Genomic DNA, 26,280 nt, shown 5'->3' on the forward strand with positions numbered 1-26,280 from the left:
ATTATCCAAATCTTAAACAAACGTTGTCGAATTATTATTATTGAACTACATTAACTAATGAAGAGAATAGTGAAATTTTTGAATGAATTGAAATGTTGAATTTAAATTGATTTATTTATTAACTATTGATCACATGATATATAATTTGCTAAATGAGTTATAAATTTTCAAAAAAAGAAATGAAATAAGAAAGATAGTAACAAACTATACATACCTAAAATTGCCCAAATGCATCTAAAATTTTAAAATTAGAAAGCGGGTTTGAAGGAGATATATCTAGAAAAAGATAAAATACAAAAATTAAAGAAGTTTGATAATGATTTTTTTTTTCCAATTATTTCATTATACTTCAAAATCTTTTTAACTTATTTTTTGTTCTTAACTTTATGAGGTGGTAGTGTTTTATTAGAACACTTAAAAAGAATTTTGAAAAAAACGAAAATCTATTCAATTTCCTCCTCATTTTATTGAATAGATCCGCCACTTAAGTAATTCTATCATTTTCTTTTTTTTTTTTTTTTTTTTTAAAAAACTTAACTTTTGGCACGTGCAGTTTATGGATTCTCAAAGATTTTCATATTGCTTGTACAAATTTAGTTTCGTCAGAATTGTGCTTTCTTTTGTTTTTGTTCAGCGTTCACACAGATATAATATTCGAAGCAAAGTCCAAAAAAATTCATCCACAACTATGCATTTGTGGATAAGAATTCAATTACCAGAAAAATAATTTTCAATAAATGTGACTTCTATATGGATTTGATAAACTATGTATTTTCCTAGTACAATATAATTTGATATATGGAAATGAAATTCAATTTATGAATATGGAGATTGTCCTCTTTGGATATATCTTGAAAATTTGTGTACATATATATTCCGTTTGTACTTAAAGAGGCAAGCAATTGATCCAAAATTAAACATTAAAATTTTATTCTCATATTATTCCTTTGCATTTACATTGTGTTTGTGAGTCAATATCATTCAGATATGATGTGTATACCTACATATATTCTTGTTCAGATTGAGGATTGTTCATATAATTCAATTTAAATTACATATAATAATTATAAAATTGAAAATAAATTCCCTCTTCCTAACTTTTATGAGATTGAGACTCACCTTTTACATGAGTTTAAATTTACCTGGCAATCTCTATAAGGTTACAAGTTCAATTTGTAGAAAAAGCACTCATGGAGAACCCAAAAAATAAAAATAGTCGTTGTTCTCAAAAAATATGGAAATACTCGTGATAAAAACAAAAAAGGAAAAATCTAAACACGTTAATCTTAAATCTACTTATCTAGGTTTTATTTTAATGGCTAAAAGTTTGGATTTATATATATATATAAAATGGGGAGATACAATCCCTTTGGCCGTATGACGTAAAGATTTTTGGCTCCACGTAGAAAGAAAGTGCAGTTCCAGTTTGAGCAAACTTCAAAGACTCTGATAAGTTTAGAGTACTTAAATAGTCAGTCATTGAGAAAAAAGCTGAAAACTACTTTTTTTTTCTTGTTTTACTCTGTTTGGTTTTACTTGCTTCAATTTCCATCTTCTTAAAAAATAGGATCTTCTCAAGAAACAAAGTTTCTATTTTTTTAGTTCAATGAATTTGCATTTGAAACTGTAGGAATTCTCATTCAGGATTTGAACAGTTAGCAGAAAGATTCATCTTCTTGATAGATTTATGGTGTAACCTTCAATTAGAACCAGCACTTGTGAAAGGAGAATATTCCTGTAAACAGAGACTGTTCCCTTGACATGAAATAAGCGTACCCATTTTCTGATTCTCCATGTATGGCAACTGCAAGTTATTAATTAATCAATTAACTTTCTTGACAAGTAGAATAGCTCGTGTCAGTTCAAGGAAAAGTGATGGCTGAATAATTTTGAAGAAGATTCCTGCTTAGTCAATCTCTTTAGTCTTCTTTTCTTTTCTTATTTTTATAAAATGTTAAATTTGAGTTTTCACGATCATAAAAATTTTATTGATTTGTATGAGTTTAGAAAAGAGTTATATTCCATAATATTATCTCGACTCTCTAAAACTTTCAATGAATTATAAAAATAATAAAAAAAGATTTCTATTCCTTATTATCTCTCTAGTCTTATCCAACTCCTCCAACTGGATAACAACCTAATGGTCTACAAACAACATTATCACTTTCAATCTGAATTTGTGCTTAGCTTGTTTTAGACTATTGGTTTAATATTTAATATATAGATATTATTATAATATTTGATATAAATAAATATAAGCAAATAAAAAAAATTGATCCTTGTAAAATTAATGTTAATATAAATTTGTATAAATAAAATAATTATGCTTAAGCAATGTGACTGCACGACTGCTGTCTAATAAAAGTTTACATAAATCATCTCAAAAGAGAAAATAAACAAATAAATAAATACAGCCCATCAGCCCAATGAGAGACGTGAGTGAAAAAGACCAACAGAGCTAGCATTGATTGGGCCTCAAGAGGAACTTTTGGAAGAAAGTTTGGGCTATGCTAAGCCTACTAAGAGAGCAAAAAGAGGAAATTTGCTGTGTGCAAGGTTAAAATGTGAAATCATTTGGTTGAAGAATGGATAATTTGTTAGCTCTAGAACGTGTACGTATAAAAAAAAGATTGATGGGATTGGATTGGACCGCTGGTTTTTAAGAACGTACTACAAAGGACAATATAAAAATGATTATCTTCCTCTCTCTACCCACAAGGCAATTTAGTTAATGATGGATCATGAATGAGACTTGAGGGAGCTTGTCAATTGAAAATCAAAAATCGAAAGGAAACTATTATTTCATTTTCGTGGACTAAAAAGGAAGAGATAAGGTTAAATCATTGTAAAGCCAATTCTCATTGCAAAGACGAAAACTTTCCAAGGCCCATCATTGTAAAGAGATTAATTAAGCATAGTGGCAGAGACTGTGATTTGATTTTGATGGCTCTTTTTCTTTCTTTTTATTCTACTCATCCAACCTCACTACCATTAGATTCAAATCAAAGGGTCTTTAGAGTTCAGACTATGATTATCAAGCATTTTTTAGAAAATTATTTGTATATAATTAAAATTTTATAATATCAATCCACTATAGCTCCATTTTGAGGGCTAGACCTAGACTCATCAAGTTCTAGTGTTAATGGTTTGCCCTTTTGATAGATAAAAAATAAAAAATAAACTTAATGCAGCTCCTGAAAATTTAATTCGTAATATTGCATTACCACTTTTTTTTTTTTTTAAAAAGGAAATTAATGAAGTACTTTTATAACTCCAGGTAGAAGTAAAAAAATTATCAATTCAGAAAAAAAATTTATTATAAAATGATACTGAGGGAGTAACTTGTTTCGTGTGGATATTTTATATAATATAAAACTGTAAATAAATTTTTTCAGCAGTAATCTCGAGGCTACACGATGACGGTTGTTCTTAACCCAACAATATGTCTTAATTTGAATGATAGTTACAAGATGATTAAGTTAAATATCTTGCAAATACTGAACATAATCAAAATCTTTCACTAATTACAAGGCATTTGTTTATCATATGGAATAATTATTCTATAATCTGTGTTGATTTTTTTTAATAATTATTCTATAATCTGTGTTGATTTTTTTTTTAAACAATAATGTACTTTCATATTACCAATTGATTTCTTTTTTTTCACACTCCAAAATGCAATCATGGTTTGTGCAATGTGCGGGTGAATAACTAACGTACATTTTAAAATTATCATAATTTAAATAAAGGACGTGTCATGTTTTTATCTTATACATTTATTTTATTTCAAAACAAGAAAAGAATACAATTAATAAGATAAATCAAGAATTTTATTTTTCTAAATCTTTATTAAAATGATGATCTATAAATTCTATTCAGTTATCTAAAAATTATAATTTTTTCAAACATGTAAACATCCTTTTTTTTTTTTTTTGCCTACGTTTTCTTGACGAACCAAATTTGCCTACCTGAACTACTATTACAAATTAAATGCTAACAATGATTGAGAGTATTTCAGTCACTAGATTTTGAGTAATATTTTTTTTTTGAAGGTAGTAATAGTTTAATATAGTTAATGTTTAACTCAAAATGTAAAAATATTGTACTTTTTCTTTAAAAAAAATTAAAATATTCGTTAATTAACGGTTTTTTTTTTAATTTAACTCGAAAATATTGGAATAGTTTCCATTACGACTGAAAAATACCAAATCTTAATTTATTTCGAAGCCAAAAAAAAAAAAAAGAAAAAGAATTGCAAGAATATGGTTTTTCAATTGTAAACAGGAACATAAACGATGAAATGCATTAATAGATAGATTCGTTCTTTCACCTGTCGTTTTATATATAATAATAATAATATATTATGCGAGTCGATGAATGTTAATTGGGCCAGCAGCCTAGCAATAATTTATTTCTCCGTACATATATGATCGATGTTTGATCCATCACAGTTCCTTTAAAATTGTTTATTTCATTTTTAACATGCTTTATTAATACTTTTGCAGTTTTTCTTTTTAATTCTAATATATTTGTTTATTATTATTATTGTGGATTCGCAACCACATAATTTAAACTTTATTTCATACAAATCTATAAAGATTTCGAGCGGTGGAAATAGCCTTTTTGTAAAGATGATACAGGTTAAATCTGCGTACAATTGACCTACAGTGTTCAGACTCCTCCAGAAATCACGCATAGCGGGAGTTTAGTGCACTGGGCTGCCTTTTCTTTATGCTTGGTATTAACCATATCTGTAAATACCAAGTTTTGAAGATGCAATGGAGCAAGCTCTTCCAAAATCCATCTATTCTAATTCCAGGCCATTTTATATCTAATCCTTTAATTACACATTTATGCTTATTTTGGTTAACACAATATTTAGAAGGCTGACTTATGATTTCTTCTCGTATAAATTTTTTGTCCAAAGAAATCCAGAAAGTAGTTGCCCCCCAACAATGAAGGAGCATGCTTGTGTTCAGTACTGTTCTGTCATATGTACTGCCGGCGTAAAAACAAAAAGGCTATATATGCAGCTGAAAGTTTAATCTGACCTGTGATTATTCTACCCATTAACAAGAACTCAACCAATCACTAAAATTATTTGTGTGATTGTCTGTCTTTGTCCCACTGTCTACTAAAAGTTTAAATCTGACCTGTTTTTTCGGTTGATGAAAGTTTCAAAATAGTATCTTACAACTCCGTTTCATAGTTAAAAATTTGATTAAATCCGATATTTCATTTATGGATTTAGTTTAGCTTCCAAAAAGATTCTGAAAACAAGAGCAGTTTTACAGAACCAAAATTCGGTCTCTTGGAAATTCCTGTACTTAAGAAAATGACAAGTTTGACTGTTAGCTTTGATTAGTAATTTGACTTTCCTGTTGTCTTGCTTCAGGATTTTGTTAATATTCTTAATTATCCGTCCAAATTCTCTCGTAAAACTCAAATAATTCACATGTAGATTAAAGCACATGGTAGCTAAATGGAATATGGGAGTGAGTGTTACTTTGTTTTCTTTTGGAGTATGTAATAATTTCAGTCTCTGCCTGTATGTGTATGTGATGATTGTGAGTATATGAGCAGTCTCCAATATGTATCAGCGCAGCAGCCAGTAAATATTTATATATAGTGCTCTAAGACCTAAAAAGCTCTAATAATATTATATATCCTATCTATTGTTATGCTACGCAAATATAGGTCTGTAGGATTTGTACATTATGTGCATATTTATGTATATAAATATATTCCTCAATCATGAACTTGTAGACTTACTCTTGAAAAGAACTTGCAAACTCCAAAATCTGATTTGTTCTTACGTATAATTCTTGCGTTTGGTAGATAGAAGACACCATTCCTCTCTTAATCAATCTACAACACAAAGACTCAAACTTGCTTTTCTAGAGAGGAAAAGAAGAAGAAGAAGAAGAAGAAGAAGAAGAAGATATGTCCATTGCTCCTTTGAGTAGTAAATTTACTAAAAGAGAGGCTATTAGAGGAGCATGGACAGCAGAAGAAGACCAAAAGCTGGCTCAAGTAATTGAAGTTCATGGTCCAAGGAGATGGAGATCACTTGCAGCAAAAGCAGGTTATTTATTAATCATTTATTTTATAATTTTTAACTAATTAATCATTCGTTTAAAATTTGAGATTTAGTAAGTTGATTTTATTGCAGGTTTGCATAGATGTGGAAAGAGTTGCAGATTAAGATGGATGAATTATCTTAGACCGAATATAAAGAGAGGAAACATATCAGATCAAGAAGAGGACTTAATACTCAGGCTTCATAAATTACTTGGAAACAGGTAAATCTCATAAAAATAATAATAATAGTAAATGATTTCTTGATTTATAGTTCATATTTAATAAGTTTAATGATTATATAGGTGGTCTTTGATTGCTGGGAGATTGCCTGGTCGGACCGATAACGAAATCAAGAATTACTGGAATTCTCATTTGAGCAAAAAAATAAGACAGAACGAGAAAAAAATTATCAGGAAGTCAACAACATCACAACAGTCTTCCGAGTCAGAGAAAAGTGAAGTGGTTATGCAGATGAATGTATTTGCAAAGGAAAGTGAAGAAGGCAGCCAAAAGAGACATTATGATGAGGATTTAAGTAAATCTAGCTTTGATTTCTGTAGTGAAGAAGAGCCTTTGAGTTTGGAATGGATGAGTCAATTTCTTGAATTGGATCAGACTTGGTTAGACTTGCTTTGATGTTTTAAACTTTCCTCTTCTGTTTTCATAACTTGTAATCTTCATGATGCTAAGCCTCAGTAAACATCTTCCAATTTCCTCTTTTATCCCCTTCTCTTTATAATCCATTTAAAAGAAACTGTAAACATCAAATATATATATATATAGATGGATAGAGAGAGAGAGAGAGATGATAAGGAGATGGAGTTTGACTTTTTTTTTTTTTTTTTTCTTTTCATTTTAACCCTATTATATATAGAGACATAATAAGGAACTTGAAAATTTTCCTGATACAAAAAAAAAAAAAAAAAAAAAAAAAAAAAGAAGAAAACATAATATATAAACTCAGAAAACACTTTCCTTTGCTGCAACCTTATTCTTAGTTATAATGGTGTAAGATAACTGGAGCTCCGTGTTGGGGTTGAAGAGTAATATGAGTAAAAGGAGCATGAGTGTAAGAGGGAGAGAGGTCAAAAGAGAAATGTTGTAGAATCATAGCTAGAGCCATTTTTGATTCTATGGTGGCAAAATTTTGGCCTAAGCAAATTCTAGGACCCCAACCAAATGGATAAAATGCAATTCGGTCCTTTGATGCCTTCGAAACCCCATCAGCAAATCTTTCGGGTTTGAATTCTTGAACATCAGCACCCCAATAATCAGCATCATAATGAATAAACATCACTGGTAGCAAAAGCTCTACTCCACCTGGAATTAACATTCCTTTTATGTTGGTTTCTCGGTGCGTGTGTCGAAACAAAAAAGGCACAGGCGGATATAACCTGAAAACCTCATTTAGTATCATTGTAACCTGCAAATGCAGTGTATGAATGAGGTAAGTTTAAAAGAACTGATAAAACATGAAAAAAAATTAAAGATTGTGATAATAAAAATTTAAAAAGTTGTACTTACTATTTTGAGGCGATTTAGATGGTCAATTTCTGGTATTTTCTTGCCGCAAATTTGTAAAACCTCTTCTCTGGCCTTTTCTTGCCAATTTGGGTTCATGGCTAACACAATCATTGTCCATGTAAGCCAGTGTGCAGTAGTCTCTTGACCAGCAAAGTAGAACAATTTACATTCCTCTATTATATCTTCATTTGTTAAGTCACTATCAGGTTCGTTTTTGTACTGTAATAGCAAGCCTAGCAAGTCCAAATTACTAGAACTAGCTTGCTCTTTTTTATGTATCATGTCTCTTAATGTTGCTTTGATCTCCTTGTCTATGCTATATCTTCTCTTGTTCTTTTTAGTCGGTAAGAATCTACAAACCAGAAGCAAAAATTCTAAACCCTAACAGAAGAACTGATTAAATTTCAAAATTAAATTGAAAGATTAAAAAAAGAATAGAAATTCACCTTAAACCAGGAAAATAAACGGACATATAAGCTTGGAGGACCAAAGTAACTTGCTCTTTCTGAAGTTCAAATATTTTCTTTCCCTCTTGGTAACTGCTTCCAAATGCAGTTCGAGCTATCACATCACCAGCAAGAACATGAAATTCTGGTGCAACATCAACTTCACAATATCCTTTAGGACTTACTAATTCCTTCCACCGATTAATCAGATCACAACAACTTGTTGAAAACGCTGGCACCATCCCCTGTTTTTATAAGAACTTATTAATCAGAATCATATTAATATGATTCAGGAATCGTTTTCAGGGTTTTCAGGTTAAGAGAGTTCTAATTTTACTTTGAGCTAAAAATAATAGTATTATTAGAAATTTGAAATTGGGTACCTTTAATTTCTCAAAGTGGAAAGCAGGAGTAATTAATTTTCTTCTTTTGGTCCATTTCTCACCTTCCAAGGTTGCGACTCCTAGTTGTAGAAGATCAAGAAGTGGGTTTGAGGGCGGCCTCACAAAATCAGAATTCTTGTTTGTTAACACAAACCTGATCAGATCTGGGTCAGCCAGTAACAATCTTGGTCTTGTTCCAAACCAACTCATGGACACCTTCCCTGTTTCCACATCCCATTTAATTCTAATATTCAAATGATAAATAATAGACATCATCATATACAAATGTTGGAAAAATTAATAATAACATAAATGAAAATATACATTAATTAAGTTGCTTACCGTAGTTTTTAACCATTTCATGAAAGAATGGTGATACACGTGGACTAATTGGGTCATTTAAAGCTATAGGCTTGGCCATTGCTGCCATGGAAGACCTTGCAAGTTCTTTCTTGTCACCATAGACAAGCTTGTAAGAAGTGCCTTTAAGCCCTTGCTTTCTCAAATGCTTCTCCAGCCTTTTTGGCCTAAACCAAATAATAATGGCAACTTTGGATAAAGCATAAAGAGTTAATAATACAAAGGAAAGCAGCAATTTTTGGAAATATGAACCCTCCATTTTCTTTTGCTGCAAAATTGCTGCCTGAGGAAATAATTTAGACCCAAGTAGTATTGTATTTATAGGGTTTTGTGAATTCCTGATTCTGTTTTGACCATTTTGGTGTTTTGGCTTCAACAACAAGATTAATTGATGAAAATATGAATTAGCCCACTAAACAAGATTAATTAACCAGGAAAAATATTGTCTACACCGATGTATAAAAATGTTAGTACTATTTCTCTTTTTTTGGCATATGATTAGAAATATTCTCGTTTGAACCAAAACATTGTTTGTGGTTGGCATAGTGCATAGATAGGCATATATACCGGATATAAGTAATTATTTTCCAATTAACCGGTTCATGTTTTCCTAATTAGAAGGATTGCGGACCAAGAAATGGGCATTTGGGTTGCATCTCCTTTTTTGTTTTTTTTGTTTTTTTTTTTTTTTCCTGTTTGGCATTTTCCTGCACCCAGATTTCTATAATTTTTCTGTGTGATGTTGACCACAATATTTATTGTGGTGATGCTTTTACGAATTTGGCAACATAGGCAACACACATGCAGGACCCATCACCTGATGTATTATATATTGAAGCCAAAGTTGCCTGTCATCTCTTTTGAAATTTTCTTCCTTTTTTTAAATAAAATATTGAGAATTTAAATTTAATTTTCTTTCTACGTTACACTGAAGACGAGTGGGATATTTATATATTGTTAAACATAAAAAATATTAAAACAATAAATAATCAAGTAAAACTATGCAGTAATTATTGTAATATATTAGCCATTTTGAAAGTTCAAGAGTTTGGCTTTGATTATAGGATTTTAAGAAATTTAATTTGATTTTTCTACATTATTGTGGAACCAAGAGGAATTTTTATGCATTTTTAATATGAAAAATATTGAAATTACAAATAATAATGGAGCAATTAATTGAATATGAGAAATTTGTTGTGGGGTCCCTCCAACATGTGAGACCCACAGACATTTGAAAAGAAAAAAAAATAATAATAACAACCCGTTTTTGTTTTGGCAGTCAAAGTGAGACTGTCTAACAAAGAAAAAAAAAAATTTGTTGAAAGTTTGGACGCGTGATTATCGCATCCATTCGGTGGACGCGTTAATTATGCGTCCCTTAAATAGGAGAAGGATTTTCACTTCACAATGTATAAAAGCAAAACATAAACAAAGATTATAATTTTAGGAAAATGGTTCGTAAAATTGGGAAAGAGAGAAAATAGTGAGGATTGTAATTTTTGGGGTGTTTTGTTTTAAACACTTAGAGTACCACTATTTTTGTAATCTATTTTTGTACCTACTATTTTTTAGTAGAAGAATTATTCGGAGTTTTTGACGTAGCCCATAACAGTTGAAGGGTGAACCACGTAAATCTCGGTGTTTTTATTTTTCATCTGGCATTTATGGTAATTATTTAATTTTTACCGTGATTATTATTTCTGGTGGATTCGATCGTCAATATTCAATACTTAATTATTGGAGGTATATGTGGTAATAGTAATTTTATTTTATTTTTACCACCGATATTTTTCCGCGGGCCCCACTCGGGATAAGTTATAATCCCAACAAAATTGAAATAATTAACCGAAATATGTTGACTATGTTGACTTTTATGTGAAGAAAATATGTATTCCAAGTCCAATACCTTATTGCCCAAGCATAGAAGAATCAAGAAGTATCCCATGTGAATCATGTGATATTTATTTTATTTTACTTATTTTTATTCATTGAGAGATTGAGTATATCGAACTAACCTTATAAATTATATCGAGATAACCATTCCCTTTATTTATAAAATTAATGAAAACTCTTGCGACAGAGAACGGTAGAATCCAAAATCTATCCCTTTTCACATTAGTTATAAATTATGCGATATTAATTAAAAATAAAAAAATAGTCACCTATTTAAAGTTATAAATTCAAAATTAATTGAAATCTAATTATGCAGGAAAAGATAATAACCATTACCATATCTTATGTGATTATTGATTCATTTTCATAATCTTCTCAATTTATTTTCTATCTCAATTTCATCGCAAGATGTAAGATATGCTCTAATTTAAGTTTTATTTGATTTAACTGTTATCTTCCACATAAATATAAATAACGGCAAATATCCATATTGTGAAATGATAAAAAAATTATATATACGACTAAAATTAAAAAAATGAATTAACTTGATTTAGTTTGATTTTTTATTTGGTAATTTAGTTAAATTGTTTAGTTTTGATTTATGATTTAAGATAACTTCAGTGATCCGGTTATAAGAAAATAAAGTAAAATTTACATAAAAGTTAAACTAAACAGCAAATAATTTGATTTAAAAAAATATATTTCGGTTTGATTTAAAACCAAACCCCTTATCACAAAGTGTCCATCCAAACTTTATCCATTTAAAAATTAGATGATCTAAATCCATTTTTTTAATTAATTTTTTTAAAATTTTTTTCTATATATTAACCTGATTCAAATCCATTCTAAGATACAACAATATTAAGATAAGTATTAAATTTTTATTGAGGAGGGAGGTTCAGAAATTAGAAAACGACAAAAGTACTTTTTAGTTCCTCAGCTTTTGACCAAATTAACTAAGTCGTCTCTCACTCAAGCATAAGTGAGAGGGGCTAGGAAGGAAGATATCTCAATACATACTGCAAATGTGGGAAGAAAGCAGGTATTCGCATATCAGAAACCAACAAGAACAAGAACAAGAACAAGTTGTATTATTTCTGCTAGAACAACGAATGTGGCTCATTTTTGGGTTGGTGCTAGGCAACACTATTCCATGAGTCCATTGATTTTGAAAGATGTGCAAGATTTGAAAGATGAGGTGCTGATTTTACGAAATGAAATAAAAAGATATTGGTGAAGATAGAAAGAATTGATGTAGTAAATGGGTACCTGAAGATTTTTGTTGTCGCATGCATGCTTTGTATTTTCGCGATATTCAGCCTTCAATTAATCATGATGTTGAAGATTGTTGATTTAGGCTTTAGGGCTAAGTGATGTTGGTTGATTTAGGCTTTAGGGCTAAGTAATGTTGGCCCTTGTTTTGCTTTTGATTTTGGGTAGAATGAGCATATTGTGTAAGTTTATATGAAGTAATTAGATGGTGCTAATGGGTGGTTGTAGTTAATATGTGAAGTTAGTGTGTTAGCGCTTTTATAATGAAGTTAATATCTATTAGAACATTGTAACTGTGGTTTTTGTAATGAAATCGAAATGGAGTATATTTTATATCTCTGATACAGCAAATCATCAAATTAGTCACATGACCTGTTGTAACTACATGGGATACAAGGAGTGGCCTATAAATGAATAAGTCCCATAATTAAAATCAAACCTATTTTTGAATTTGAAAAAAGAAAAAGACAAAATCTCAAAATTGTGACACATCAATTCTCCATTCAATAATGTTGAAAAATTTGCTTTACACATGTCTATAATGTAAATCAAAAAAATTCTTAGCAGTTCAATATAGTGTCATCTTGCACTTTTACAGCCAACTATAATTGTTTACAAAAGAGTTTATCATATTGTCTATTAAATAAATTTCACTATCATCTAGATGAGTGAGTAACTGACCACTCACGGAAATTCACCTGCTCATCCAAAAGTATGGTAGTATACAAAAAATAAAAGTCCCAAAATCAAAATACCACCAGTAACCCAAAAAGCCTAGGACCATGTGTTCCTCTATTAACATCATTGTGCTACATCTTCTCGGCCATTATTTGCTTCACTCGAATCAGCTGCTCTCTCTTGCCTCCGCCTGTGCTGGAAACCTTCAAGAAAAATAAAATCAAGTGCAAGGCATTAGTGTTATTTATTTTTCATCAAGACTCAAAACCAAGGGAGAATGGGCACTTACTCTATCGATAAAAGGTGCCCTTTCACAGGTTCTCTTGTTGTAGCCTAGTTGTTTACATATGCAACACCTCACAGCTCCACACTGTAATCTTGTATTACTAGCTGCTTGTTCCCTTTCTTGCCTAATTCTTCTATTCTTAGGTCTTCCAACGTTTCTTTTTAGTTCTGGAGGTAGCACTGTATTCCCTTCAGTTTCTGGCTCTAGATTGACATAAGGGATTGGGTGTATTATACCCTTATATGTCTTCATATATGCTTCTATTGTGATATATTCATTGCAGTATTCTTCAATATTAGCCCTCTTGTAACCAAGTGCAAAGCATGCATGTTTGCATGGTAATCCTTATATCTCCCACCACTTGCATGAGCATGTTCTTTTTCCCATATCAACTGCAAATGCATTTTTCTCTTCCCACACTTCAAACTCATAAGTATTATTGGGAATCATCCTACACCCTCTGCTCATTTTGATCAAATTATCCAATGCATCCTTTAGAGTCAGTTTTCCTTGCCATGTGGACTCTCTTGCAAATCTTTTATACAGCTTGTGCTTGCATTTTTGTCTATATGCATCCAACAGCTTTACAATTGGCAAGCTTCTATTTCTTCCAAGCCAACTGTTAAAGGCTCTGTCATATTATTTGTCACATGCTCACTTTTAGCCTCAGGTCAAAAAACATGTTTGGCCCATTGTGACAGTGGTATCTTCAACGACCACTCTTTGCCTTTCCTTCATACAACAGTTCAATATTCGTCATATGCACTTTGAAAGCTTCATTGTTAGTTACTTTTGCAGCAGCCCTGAAATCCCTCCTTAATGCACAATAAACTTTCAACATTTGACTGCCTTACACCCTCACTAACATTGCTAGAATTTACATTTGCACTAGCATTTGATGGACCCTTCATGCTAACACAAGCATTCCTAGCATTAACTGTAATTGGTAGCATAGCAGTATCTTTATACATTTGAAACACAAATATAATATCATCATTTTTTTCAATACTAAAATTAGAACCACCCAGAAAATCAACAAAGTCCGCCTTCAATTTAAACAATTTATAAGCATTTTGCAAAAGATCCAAATATGACTACTTATTTTGATCTATGTTACACACCCAACCTGTGACATCCCGACTCGGCAAAGCGATCCTAGGATAGCAGGCTAGTTAGGGTAGTGGAATGCGGGATACAGGAATGAATCGAATCATATATCGAAAAAGGGGAAATTAATCATTAGAGACGCCTTTTGGTGTAATGGCTGGAGAGTTGGAAGAACTCCAGGGTTAAACGTGCTTGCTTAATAGAAATCTCAGGATGGGTGACTTCCTGGGAAGTTTCTCATTTCACCTGCGGGACAAAACCGTGCGGATAGGGCGTGCGGGGACTACATTGAGGTGTAGGGCGTCCATGGACTACACCAAAATGGACAATTCCTCTAGTGATTAGCGTAGGGCCGTGACACAACCCTCCTCTTCTCCATATTTGAAATGAAGATCATACCACTGAGGAAGCGTCATCTACAAAATAATGGTGAAAGAGCTTAAATGTTACATTTTTATAGATATTTGTTGCTAAAATATTGTGAAAATCCTTCCCATCACTAACCTTAAAATTGCAAAAAAATTCTTTAAACTTGAAAGTTTTAGCAAACCAAATTACTGTTTCTCACAAGTTTATACTCTTTACATAAACTATTGTATGGTTTGTTGCACCGCTACTTATCCCACTCAAATGAACAAAAAAAAAAAAAAAAAAGAAAAGAAAAAGAGAACAAAATTTGCCTTCAGAATCGATGTCTCCTAACTATTCTTCATTCACCAGATCGATTCATAAACTTCAATAGAAAATTTCTTCTTCTCTTTGCAAATGATCGTCCATGGTGAGGGCGGGAGAGGAAAAGACGTGAAAATGCAAAATGAGTAGTTAGGTGAATGGAAAAGTGGTCCAAACCTTTGGACTCTTCTCTCTTTTTATTTTTATTATATTATTAAATAAAATGAGGACATTTAAGACATTTACATGACTCTTTAACGTGGAAATGCTTTTTTATTCATAGAAGGATTGACAAGTTTAATGGAGCAAAAACGCAGGAATTACTTATAGGGTTTACCAAACTAGAGGGACGACTTTGTTTATTTGATCAAAATGGAGGGACTAAAAAATACTTTCCCCTTAGAAAACCGCTTTGTACCCGACCCATTAGCATGTCCACTAATGGGCCATAACATTTTGGATTAGGCCCGCCTCGATACGATCCAAGAAAGAAAGAAAGAAAGAAAAAAAGAAGAAAAATAGCCGAACGCTTGTACAAAAACTACGATAGTTTTATACAGCAGCGTCTTACTTTACTTCAATGATGATGACCAGTCGACATCAAGATTTGAAAAGAGAGAAAAAGGAAAATAATAATAATAATAATAAATGACAATCGTTGTAAAATGGGATATAGGTGCATGAAGGAATTCCTTTTCACAGGTATGGAAACAAGGGAAGAAAGAGGGAAAGGTGAAGGGGAAGAAGAAGAAAGAAAACGAAAATGAGCCGTTGATGAACCTCGAGATCTGATAAGGAGACACAGAATTTAATGTCGGAGACAAGAGGACAACGTACTGTACTGGATTTCACGTGCATCTCTATTGTATACTTCCAAAAGGATGTCTCTCATGTCTGCAAGACTGCAACTTCTTCAGACTGTCATAACCTTTCACACGTGTCTGCATTCTTCTTCTTTTATGTGCTGCCTCTTCATTTTTCATTTTTCATTCCTGTATTGCTATGCAACTTGTGCTATTATTTCTATTGTATGCCAGTATTTCAAATTCAAATCCCCCCTTGTTTTTTTGTTGGAATACAAAAATTATATTAGAAATTTCAGATCAATTTTATTCATTAGAATTGAACTGTACAGGAAAGTATTTTAGAAATGCAACCTTAATCTTGAAGAATTAACTTAATCTCAAAATATAAAACCTAATTTCAAAAAAATTAGTAATTACTGTTTAATAGATAGAACATTTGATACAAATAGAGAAAGTATTTTGAAATTAGGTTTTATATTTTGAGATTAAGTTAATTCTTCAAGATTAAGGTTGCATTTCTAAAATACTTTCCTGTACAATTCAATTCTAATGAATAAAATTGATCTGAAATTTCTAATATAATTTTTGTATTCCAACAAAAAAACAAGGGTGTATATATATATATATATATTAAACACATTATAATAATAAAACGAGATAAATGATACTATAATCAAAATGATGAACTTTTTATACAATACACGCCAATTATTTTTTTTAATTACAATATAAAAATTTTAAATGATTTATATTTACGAAGTAAATGAATAAATAAAACAGGCCAATTCAGAATTGAAATTAATATAAATAATTCTTTCTACATAATTAAAAACCTCTCCCTAATTAAAAACTCACTGAAAATGAAAAGATGGATAAAATTTTTTTAAACAAAATGAAAAGACGGGAATATTAATTTCTCCCGCATTCTATCAGAAGGCAAACCGGATATTGTTGCATCTATCTTGCTTATATTTCTACATTTTTTTTTTTTATTGAGGGAATATGTTTTCACTTATTTTTATTTAATTCATCCATATTTTTGGTGTAAATTTCATTCATTCACGTTAAATTTGTATTCTTATTCGAAATTTCAAAAATAATTTATATATTTAATTCCAATTTTACCATTTTTTTTATTTCGGCCAATAATTTTTTTTCTTTTAATAAATATGTCACGACCTGTTTCCATGGGCCGGACCGGCACTAGGGCCCAGGTAAGCTTAAGGCCCCCGAGGCCCGTAGTAAGCCTGAAACACTAAAAATTTACCAGTTCAATATAATATTAAACATTCAGCCCATATAATTATATTGTCTATGTTAATACACGACTAATTGTATACAATTTCTACAACTGCGGAGTCACTAACTAATAGATATACATAGATTTTTATACATCTAGATACATAGCAAAATATTTATCGGTCTAAGAAAATTTTTCTTTCTAACTCTGCGACGAAGGAATATAGCTTAACCGAATTGAAGAGAAAATTACTTCCTGAAAAAAATTAAACAAGATATGTGAGCTTTCTAAGGAGTAACTATTATTGCACAACACACACATTCACACAAATGTATAAATATATATATCAATCTAGTCATCCGACTAGTTGTATGCTCACGCAGTCAGTCGCACAAATGGCATGTCACCAGCACTCACAAACAATATCACCTTCAAATAATCACATTACATGGAAATTGGTCTGTGGCGTCACCGAAACCCCCGATGAGCCGTCCTCCCACATGGCTCATCCTCTCATAACGTGTGCACCAGGGAGCCGATCCCCCATACTGGCCGACCGGTCTAATCCTCACTTGACCAGCCCTCTCATTGTTTTTCCATTCTCTCTTTTCTTTTCCATACCAACAGGAGGCAACCCGGTCGTCTCCATCAAATCTAGATCATCAGGCGCTCACAACAGGAGGCCACCCTGCGGGCTGCGATCAAACCTAGATTATCAGGTGCGCCCAAATAAAGAAGCCAACCTGTGGTTTTCCATATCATCCAAATCACAACAATAGGTACACACGGGGGCGCCGATCTCCCATTTACCCGGCCGACGGTCCAACCGTCCTCACAAACCCAAGGTGACCCACTTCATCCCAATTCCACACAAACAAAGCACAGCAATATCACAACACAATTAATCAAGTATTGCAATTAAATGCAAGCATATTGATCGATTAAACATCGTAATGCAATGCACAATTAGACATCCATAAATGAATGCAAATAAATAAGTAAATAGTGTTAACAATAAACAACAATAATAAAATAAATAATAATAATAATAAACAATAATAATGAAAATAATTAAGTAATTGAATAATTAAATAAATAATGATGATAGTAAAATAATTAGAGCACTTTATTTACTATGTATTAAGTTATGGAATTAATCTAAATAAACTTATTAAATTCTATTGTTAATTAAAACAAGTCTAAGTTCTATAGAAATTTCGGCAGCACCTCCCCTAAAAATTGGACTATCTACCTGCTCAAATATCACAATATTATATATATTTATCAATCAATGCACACAGCCCATCCGTCGGGCGATCAAACAGTTAAATTTCCCTTCCTCCATCTAAATAATATTGTCAACATTCAACTATTAATTCACAACTTATAATAATCTTCAAACATGTTCCAATAATATTATTGAACATTCTTTGCTTTACATAAATATAATCAGCTTCTTTAGCTAAATAAATGAAATCTTTTATACATATACATATAACAGAAGTTAATTAGCTTCTAACTATTATAAAACTCCTTATTAAACCTTTGTTTCATCATCCTTGCTTAAGGTATAAACAACATATTTACACCTTTATTAAATTTTAAATTTAGCCACTAAGATCAAATGCTTCAATTAATCTAAAATTTAATGAATACATCTACGAAGAAATCCAATTTACAACTTAAAATATACCAACTAACTAATTCCTAGCAAGAATTAAATCTACTACTTCAAATATTCCATATCAAGCAATAGCTGCTGCCACTTACCAAAAGTTTCTCAATTCTCATTAAACTTAGTCATTAGAACGTCTACATCCACAACGAGTTATGAAGAGCACATTTATACAAACAATATAAACTTGGTTCAAGCAAAAATCCATGATTTTCTCTAACTAGAAGCTGCCATTACATCAAAGAAACCTTCAGTTATTGATAAAACTCATACATTATACACTACTTAATCCATTTCCCATCAAGAACTTAATTAATAACTTTGTTTGCATTATACCACAGCAATTGTTCAAGCTAAATAGTTAAAATTGCATACTGCCATTTCAGGTTTCTCAATTCTTTCGCCAAAATCTGCATTGAACTAAATAATTTATTCATCTGTATAAGGAATTTCAGTTTATAGTTAAATTGAAATGGTAAAGTCAAGGTATCCTTTGTAACATACGAAGAACTCGAACCAACTGCCAAAAATATCTACTGTCATACTAACGAATCATCATTTCCTTACAAAAATTTTTAATAGACTCAAAAATCTAGCTATTTCTATATAGGAATTCAATTTATGGCTTCAATTTATAATAATTTTTTTATCAAAAATCTCCACCTAGTTCTCATGAACAGTAACTAGGAATTACAAAAATGGATTCATGAGTGAATCCTACAATTAAATTTTGATAATTAGTTTAAGTATCACCAAGAGAAAGGCTAGAAATTCCCTCACCTTGTCGCAAAAACACACCAGAAATCATAAATTTCTGGGTAGAACGATCGGCAGCGGCTTCTTTGTCCAAAACCTGTTGCTGTCGATCCTGGCTTGCTCGGAAAAAAGATGGACGGTGGACGGTGAGGTGCTGGAGACGGAATGAGAGGTGGTTCTGCCAGCTCTTGGATGGTTCCGTCCGAAAAACCAAAAAGGAAGAGGTTAGCGTGAAGGAGGCTGCCGATCAAAGAGAAATCGCAGCTCACCTTTGCTGCGCTCACCAGAAGAGAAGGAGAGAGAGAGAGACCGGAGCATCATTGTCGAAGAGAGAGAAGCTGGAGTCGACCGCTCGTACAGGTGTCGCCGGAAAAATCGAGGAGCTGGAGACCAGATTCTCGGTCGAGCGAAATCGCAGCTCTCCTGCGATAGCTACGCTAGCTGGAAATAGCAGAGGAGAGGGAGAGAGCGGCGGCAGCGGTGGGAGGCGGTGGCGTTGGCTGGTGAACGAAAAAGAAAGGGGAGGGGAGAGTGGGTCGACCCTGCTGGAAGAAGAAGAAAAGAAAAAGAAAAAAAAGAAAAAAAGAAAAGAAGGAGAATTCTAAAGCTTCTAGACCATTCCGGTTCGATTCGAACCGGTTTGGTCTAATTCTATGATTTGGCTCAATTTGCTTGGTTTTCGAAAAATCGAATTGGTTTACGGGTCCAGTTTAGCAATAATAAAATACTAGCCGGTAAAATTTCATTGGTTCAAATAAAAATTTAGTTTTTAAATGAAAATTCTATGAAATTAAATTTTCGGGTCGTTTCAAAATAATAAGAAGCATATTATATATCTGTTTAGGGAGTTAGCCAATCACTAAAACCCTAACAAGCAAAGATGACGTATAGACCACGAGAGATGATTAATTCTTCCCATCTTTTACTCTTCACTACATTTTCGCTCTAATCTAAATCAACTTCGCCACCAAAAAATCTATCTCTATCTTTTTCTTTCTGTTTTTTTTTAGGGTTTTCTCCTTCTCCTCCTTCTTCTTCATATCAAGAAATGCAGCCTAGTTATGGCGTACCAGACATCCACCGTCACCAACAAAACCAGCGACTCCATCACCAATTCATTAAAAATGACGATTGTTGCTCATCTGTTTTCCCCATTTCGAACCCATCTCAAAATCTAAACCATTCTTTTCAACAAAAACAACAACCAGAACAACAGATATTCTTGCAGCAGCAGCAACCAACCATTACCCATCAATTATTCCAAAATCAACCTCAATACCAACATTTTAGACCATTTCAACAACAGATATATCAGCATCCCCAATCAACACATCCACCTTTTTTTCCTGCTAAATTCAAGTCGGATCTTGACAACGACAAAAAAGCTACTACAGATTTTCTTAATGGCGTGACTCATTCTTGGCATCCCCAGGAAGATTCTACCTCCATCAAGGAACCCTTTTGGTAATTTAATGCTAACCGCCCTCCCCTTTAAAAAAGGAATTGTCTATTAATTTATTTATTTGTTTACTTATTTATTTTTGATTAATTTAGTTTCAACTGTCACAACTCTGAAAACAACTATATATAACTTCATTCGTTATTTTTTTATTGCTTTTGTTTAAGGGTGGATTACTGTAAATGTGGCAGGAAACAGCTGAGTAGAAGTAATTGTGAAAATGGAGAGCAAGAAGCTGATGAAAGAAACAAAAATAAGTACCGTAAGCCCTTGGGCACAAGGGAAGTCGATGAAAGGTGGAAAGATTTGGAGAACAAATATAGGCTATTTGGTGAACTTGAAGCTATATACAGTCTTGCAAAGGTTGCTGAAACTAATCAAACAGGTTCTGGCTCTGCTCTTACTGGAGAAAACTCACCAACAAAAAATATTGCTGCTCTTTCATTGCCGTTTACTGCAATTCATGCCCAAAATATTGCTAATGCAAGTGCTACTTCTAATCATGGATCAGATAACTCCACTGGGGAAGAATCTTCATTAAGAAAAACCCAAAAAAGATTGAGAAAAAGGAAAATGAAGGAGAAATTGACTTCCATGGCTGGTTTCTTTGAGAATCTAGTCAAACAGGTTATGGATCATCAAGAAATGCTGCATAAGAAGTTCTTGGAAGTAATTGAAAGAATGGATAAGGAAAGGACAGAGAGAGAAGAAGTTTGGAGGCGAAAAGAAGCCGAAAAGTATAATAGAGAAGCCATTTCTAGAGCACATGATCAAGCTTTAGCTTCAAATAGAGAAGCTCAAATTGTTTCATTTGTAGAAAAAATTACAGGCCAAAGGATCGATCTTCCTATTAGAAAAACCCATCTATTGCTCCAGCAGGAAGTTCCAAAAGAACCCAACGAAGAATTGATAAAAGGTAGTGATGCTCAAAATAGATGGCCTAAAAATGAAGTTGAAGCTTTGATCCAAGTTAGGAGTGGCATAGAAAGTAAGTTTCAAGAACCCGGCTTAAAAGGTCCTCTTTGGGAAGAAGTAAGTTACTTAATGGGCACAATGGGTTATCAAAGAAGTGCAAAAAGATGTAAAGAGAAATGGGAGAATATTAACAAGTATTTCAGAAAAGCTAAAGAAAGCAGGAAGAAAAGGGCTCAACAATCCAAAACTTGTTCTTATTTTAATCAATTGGATCAGCTTTATTCAAAAGCAGTCGTAAATTCTTCTCCTTTGATTAGTAACAGTGAGATTGGGATTGACAAGGAAGGTTATTCGGAGCTTTTAGAAGCGTTTATAACGGGGAGTGCGGCAAATCCTTCAAGGTTGGAATTTGATGGAAGCCATGAAATGGAGAAAGAAGAAGAAGTTGAGGATGACAATGAAGAGGAAGGAAGTGATGGTAATGATAATGAAATTGGAATGGTGAATTAGATATGTTTAGAAGAACTGATTAATTCTTTTTTTTTTTTTTAGATGAGTTTTTAGAGGCTAAACGGTATTATTCAATTTCTTTTGAATTCGTTTGATTTTGAATTTATTATTAGGTTTTGGTCGAAAGGATTAATTACTAGTATGTATGGTTATTTGAGTTTGAAGCAAAAAGGATGAATCTTTTAAAGGTGAAAAACTATAATGTTGGGAATTCTTGGTCAAATTCAAGCAAAACAAGAGGGAAAATTAAGAAAAATTAATAGTAAATATAGCTACTTGAAGAAGCATTTTATTCCTAGGGCTATTAACCTGGCCTTGAATTACAGATTAAATGGGCTCCATGGACTGTTGAGACTTTTAGTTGCTAATTAAAGGTTAATAACATTTCTATATCAGAAAAGAGGAGTTACCTATTCTCCATGTATACCGCAGAGTGAAGTCAGACAAAATTATTCAGTTAGGTTAAAGAAAATAAGAGTTTATTCTTTTGATTTAAGAAGACATTCTATTTGGAAAAAGATGGTGGTAGAGAGGCAATTGCTTCTCAAGGTTACATGCATTCAGGCAAAACGCATAGAGAGTATAGAATATTAATACTACTCTTTCTTTTTTGTTTTTTCTATTTATTTATTTTTGGCAATATTCTTAGTATTTCCTTTATAATTTAAACTGAAAAGCGTAGATTAAAGTTATAACTTTTAAGAAAAATGTATTGAGTAATCATAAATATTTCGTTCTGAATGATAAACTATAAATTAATTCTAAATTTTCACTGTGGGTTAGCATATCAGTTTGGGCCTGTAATTTCAGGTATTCTTGGACCAGCCTCACAGAAGGGAAAGCAGTATATGCGCTTGGTACTTTTGTCCATAAAGGACTGAAGAAGCCTTTCAATTTACAACTTTGCTGGGCTTCAGTCACGACGTTTCAATTAAGATTCTTATAGTCTATACATAATCCTGGCCCAGTCCAAAATGTTTTTTTTGTTTTTTTTTTTTTTAAAAAGCCGTTTATAATATTTTTTTTTTTAGAAAAAATCCAAAATATTAAAATATATATAATTCGCCGCCTTCTTGTCTATTTAACTCGCTTGATCATGATTTAACTAGTGTAGTTCTATTCTAGCTAATTTTTAATTTTCTCTCTATTATACCAGTATATATATATTGGTATAAAGACGGACACTTCCTCCCAAGATTTGTTAGTTGGATCGTCAGTTCTATAATATTTAGATATACAGTATATCCAGGCAACCTTGTTTTGAATATTAATTAGGTAGAAGTTCAGCGAGATCTCAAAACTTGTGCTTATTTTATATATATTCCATATTCCACCCAATCCATACGTAATTAGGTATACTAACCTGTTTTCAAGAAAGAATCTACTACAATTATAAAAAAAAAAAAAGAAAGAATCTACTACTATAGTAAGAAGGGCAGCATGTGATCAAATATACGTATATTATAAAATATTACTAATAATGTAATGTTAGTGGTACATAGGGTTTCTATTTTATAATTCAATATATACTTTTGGATCCTCACGTGTTATAATTTATAGACATTTCCAGTTGATAATTTATAGACATTTTCAGAGGAGAAAACTAATAAAGGACTGTACTATGTTGATTCGAGAACTATTTTTCATGTCTTTTGAATTTTGGTTCTTGGCGTTTTTCTCACCATTCATTAATTTTCCATTTCGATTGATGTTGGCCAACTGTTTGTTATACAATATTGTTATGAATTTTGGTATTTCATTAGTTGTTTTTTTTAACTCCAGCAATCAATTTTCAACATAATTCCGAGTCCCGACGACACATAAACAAGATATATATTTGGGTTATAAACAATTAATTTATTAATGATAATTAAAATTGGGGTTTCATCATTTTCACTAATATTTAAAAATCTTTATCTTAGTTGGCTCATGATATTTTAAGTGTTGATTACCTTTGATCTTTCGTTAATTAATTAGAAAAAAAATCTTTTAGGTAGAAAATGACTTTTGTGTCATTTATTTATTTATTTTTTTAATTTTTTTTTTTGAAATGAATGACTTTGTGACTTTGAATTTTGATTAGAAGAGAAATGTTTTAGAGAATGTCTAATATATTTGCAATAAAGAAACATAATGGTATGATCATTTTTAGGATGTCATCACACAAAAGATTTCAATATCATAGGAAACAAGACATGTGCCCTTATTTGGCTATATACTAGGTTATGACAACGACACAGGCCCTCCCAAGTCTTGGCACCTACTTTTCAATTGTAAGGTACCTACAATTTTGTCAATTTTTATCTTTCACGTGATTCTCACATTGTTCAATGTGCATTTTGAATGGCTAGAGGAAAATGCAGTTAAAAACAAAAATCACTGTAGGTTAGCGTATCAGTTTGGGCCTGTAATTTCTGGTACTCTTGGATCAGCCTCACAGAGTATAGTCTATACTGTATGCAATTCTGGCCCAGTGAACAATTTTTTTTAAAAAGAAAGAAAACGACAAGGAGTATGTTCTTTGGGCCCGTTTGGCGTCCATGTGAATAAAAACAAAAGAAGATGAGAAGTTTTCCTTTTATTCTTTGTCGTGTACGAGTCTGGACGGAAAAGTTTCCCTTGCGTTTAAAACTAACGCAAACCAGTTTGACTATGGTACACAAGAAATTTTATTAATCTTATAAACTACAGTTAAACGGGGGAAAGGATCAAGAAGATTAATCTACAAATAATTGCTAATTAAGGATCCAGAGGAAATAATTCCTTGCCAGTCCAATCCTTCAGGATAGCTTCGGAGAAGAAATCAGCTTCGCCCTCATGAGTTGCAGGTAAAATAATATTGGAGAAATCTTCTGTTTGGAGGAAATCAGATAAGTTAATCTGTTCCCCGTTAATATCCACAGTCATCATCTCCCAATCACAAGTACTTGGCAAAAGTCCGTCATCTGATGGATCAGATTCTTCTATCACATTCTTAACCTGTGGGGATTCATGACTGGAGATAGTGGTTTTTACTGCAATATCAGCATTTACTATTTTCTTTTTGTGCTGCTTTTTATCAATCTTTTTCTTCAAGGTTGAATTCCAATAGTTCTTTATCTCATTGTCTGTTCGGCCTGGAAGCCTTCCTGCTATTAAAGACCATCTACATATACAGAAAAATAATCATTACAATGTTTCTTTGAAAGAGAATTAGATTTAGAAATGGAAACTGAAAACAAACCTGTTGCCTAAAAGCTTATGGAGTCTGAAAATTAAATCTTCTTCATCTTCTGTAATATTGCCTCTTTTAATATCTGGTCTAAGATAATTTAACCAGCGAAGCCTGCAACTTTTGCCACATCTCTTAAGACCTGTATTAATCATGGAACTAATCAGTAATTATAGACCTCAGAAGGGAAAAAGAAAAACAAGTTAAAAGGAAAAAAAACTTGCCTGTTTCCTTGGCAACTTTGCCCCATTTGCCTTCACCATGAATTCTAACGTATTCCCTAAGAAGATGGTCCTCTTCGGTAGACCAACTTCCTCTGCTAAGTCCTTCCTTTGGAAAATTAGGACTTCTGCCCATTTTTGGACTATGCTTTCTTTCTTTTTCTCTACTACAGTACAGAGTAGTTTGTGAAACCGATGTTTTTATAGAAGGTGTTAATGTTGAATTCAAAGAGATATTTTCTTTGTTTATTAAGCAAGTGGGATATCATTACTGGTGACAACTTGACTAATTTATATAAGAAAATCAAGCCAAAACCAGGGTTTCAATTTTCTTGGTTGTCTTGTTTACCACCGTGGAATATATATATGGGAATCACCTCATTATAATACACTACGGTTGTTTTATAATTTTTAATTAATTTAATAAACGTTGAGTGTTGGGATGAATAATTGTATACTCTTTTCTCTTATATGAGCTCGAGACTTTTATTTTCAAAAATGAAATACCTATATCTATTTAGATGTAAATATTTATGAATACTCTTAAATTTTTTCAAGCAAAATTTTTGTTATACAATATAAAATATTTTTTTATATATGTGATTATACGAAACTAATCTGGTTGTGGGATTTATGATATTTTCTTTCCATAAATTGAATTTCTAACTTTACGGGAAATCATTACGTTTTACCATTTAATTCACTCTACATGTGTTCTATGTACATATTTTATTTTTGTACAAGCATGCAACTACGTATTTTGGCATTATCTAAAATAATTTGCA

The 26,280-nt window shown here is 31.9% G+C and overlaps 4 protein-coding genes across 7 annotated transcripts; 2 read left to right on the plus strand and 2 right to left on the minus strand.

Annotated features, from left to right (window-relative positions):
* Positions 1–5,777: 5,777 nt before the first annotated feature.
* LOC149494011 (transcription factor MYB114-like) lies at positions 5,778–6,803 on the plus strand. Its single transcript, XM_089725030.1, has 3 exons — positions 5,778–6,085; positions 6,173–6,302; positions 6,384–6,803. The coding sequence occupies exons 1-3, from the start codon at positions 5,944–5,946 to the stop codon at positions 6,715–6,717; spliced, it is 606 nt and encodes a 201-aa protein (XP_089581156.1). The 5' UTR covers positions 5,778–5,943; the 3' UTR covers positions 6,718–6,803.
* LOC149494012 (cytochrome P450 CYP72A616-like) lies at positions 6,428–9,101 on the minus strand. Of its 2 annotated transcripts, none has more exons than XM_089725028.1 (5): positions 8,777–9,101; positions 8,435–8,655; positions 8,052–8,296; positions 7,606–7,957; positions 6,428–7,504 (listed from the first exon to the last, which is right to left on the minus strand). In XM_089725028.1, the coding sequence occupies exons 1-5, from the start codon at positions 9,051–9,053 to the stop codon at positions 7,076–7,078; spliced, it is 1,524 nt and encodes a 507-aa protein (XP_089581154.1). In that variant the 5' UTR covers positions 9,054–9,101; the 3' UTR covers positions 6,428–7,075. The 2 variants fall into 2 exon arrangements, with proteins under 2 accessions (XP_089581154.1, XP_089581155.1); XM_089725029.1 differs by having other exon boundaries at positions 8,435–8,678; positions 8,777–8,914.
* A 10,948-nt stretch (positions 9,102–20,049) lies between these two features.
* On the plus strand, positions 20,050–22,330 carry LOC105638089 (uncharacterized). Of its 3 annotated transcripts, XM_012221815.4 has the most exons (3): positions 20,050–20,643; positions 20,806–21,023; positions 21,150–22,330. In XM_012221815.4, exons 1-3 carry the CDS (start codon positions 20,228–20,230, stop codon positions 22,061–22,063), a joined length of 1,548 nt encoding a protein of 515 aa, XP_012077205.1. In that variant the 5' UTR covers positions 20,050–20,227; the 3' UTR covers positions 22,064–22,330. The 3 variants fall into 3 exon arrangements, with proteins under 3 accessions (XP_012077205.1, XP_012077203.1, XP_012077204.1); XM_012221813.4 differs by having other exon boundaries at positions 20,051–20,643; positions 20,806–22,330; XM_012221814.4 differs by having other exon boundaries at positions 20,052–20,643; positions 20,830–22,330.
* A 2,303-nt stretch (positions 22,331–24,633) lies between these two features.
* LOC105638368 (transcription factor MYB1) lies at positions 24,634–25,730 on the minus strand. The gene is made up of 3 exons (XM_012222161.4): positions 25,499–25,730; positions 25,287–25,416; positions 24,634–25,208 (listed from the first exon to the last, which is right to left on the minus strand). Exons 1-3 carry the CDS (start codon positions 25,629–25,631, stop codon positions 24,803–24,805), a joined length of 669 nt encoding a protein of 222 aa, XP_012077551.1. The 5' UTR covers positions 25,632–25,730; the 3' UTR covers positions 24,634–24,802.
* Between the last annotated feature and the right edge of the window lie 550 nt (positions 25,731–26,280).

Source organism: Jatropha curcas, chromosome 8, assembly GCF_041381405.1.
Source record: "Jatropha curcas cultivar XTBG-Jc1 chromosome 8, XTBG_Jcur_1.0, whole genome shotgun sequence".
NCBI classification, from domain to species: domain Eukaryota; kingdom Viridiplantae; phylum Streptophyta; class Magnoliopsida; order Malpighiales; family Euphorbiaceae; genus Jatropha; species Jatropha curcas.

Bases quoted from the DNA above. Each gene is read 5' to 3' on its own strand.
- LOC149494012 (XM_089725028.1), bottom strand. From the start codon at position 9,053: ATGGAGGGTTCATATTTCCAAAAATTGCTGCTTTCCTTTGTATTATTA. The intron at 8,656-8,776 runs GTAAGCAACTTA...ATGTGGAAACAG, and splicing joins TGAAATGGTTAAAAACTACG to GGAAGGTGTCCATGAGTTGG. The intron at 7,505-7,605 runs GTAAGTACAACT...CTGCATTTGCAG, and splicing joins ATCTAAATCGCCTCAAAATA to GTTACAATGATACTAAATGA.
- LOC105638368 (XM_012222161.4), bottom strand. From the start codon at position 25,631: ATGGGCAGAAGTCCTAATTTTCCAAAGGAAGGACTTAGCAGAGGAAGT. The intron at 25,417-25,498 runs GCAAGTTTTTTT...TGATTAATACAG, and splicing joins CAAAGTTGCCAAGGAAACAG to GTCTTAAGAGATGTGGCAAA. The intron at 25,209-25,286 runs GTTTGTTTTCAG...CTGTATATGTAG, and splicing joins CATAAGCTTTTAGGCAACAG to ATGGTCTTTAATAGCAGGAA.
- LOC149494011 (XM_089725030.1), top strand. From the start codon at position 5,944: ATGTCCATTGCTCCTTTGAGTAGTAAATTTACTAAAAGAGAGGCTATT. The intron at 6,086-6,172 runs GTTATTTATTAA...ATTTTATTGCAG, and splicing joins ATCACTTGCAGCAAAAGCAG to GTTTGCATAGATGTGGAAAG. The intron at 6,303-6,383 runs GTAAATCTCATA...ATGATTATATAG, and splicing joins CATAAATTACTTGGAAACAG to GTGGTCTTTGATTGCTGGGA.
- LOC105638089 (XM_012221813.4), top strand. From the start codon at position 20,228: ATGCAGCCTAGTTATGGCGTACCAGACATCCACCGTCACCAACAAAAC. The intron at 20,644-20,805 runs GTAATTTAATGC...CTTTTGTTTAAG, and splicing joins TCCATCAAGGAACCCTTTTG to GGTGGATTACTGTAAATGTG.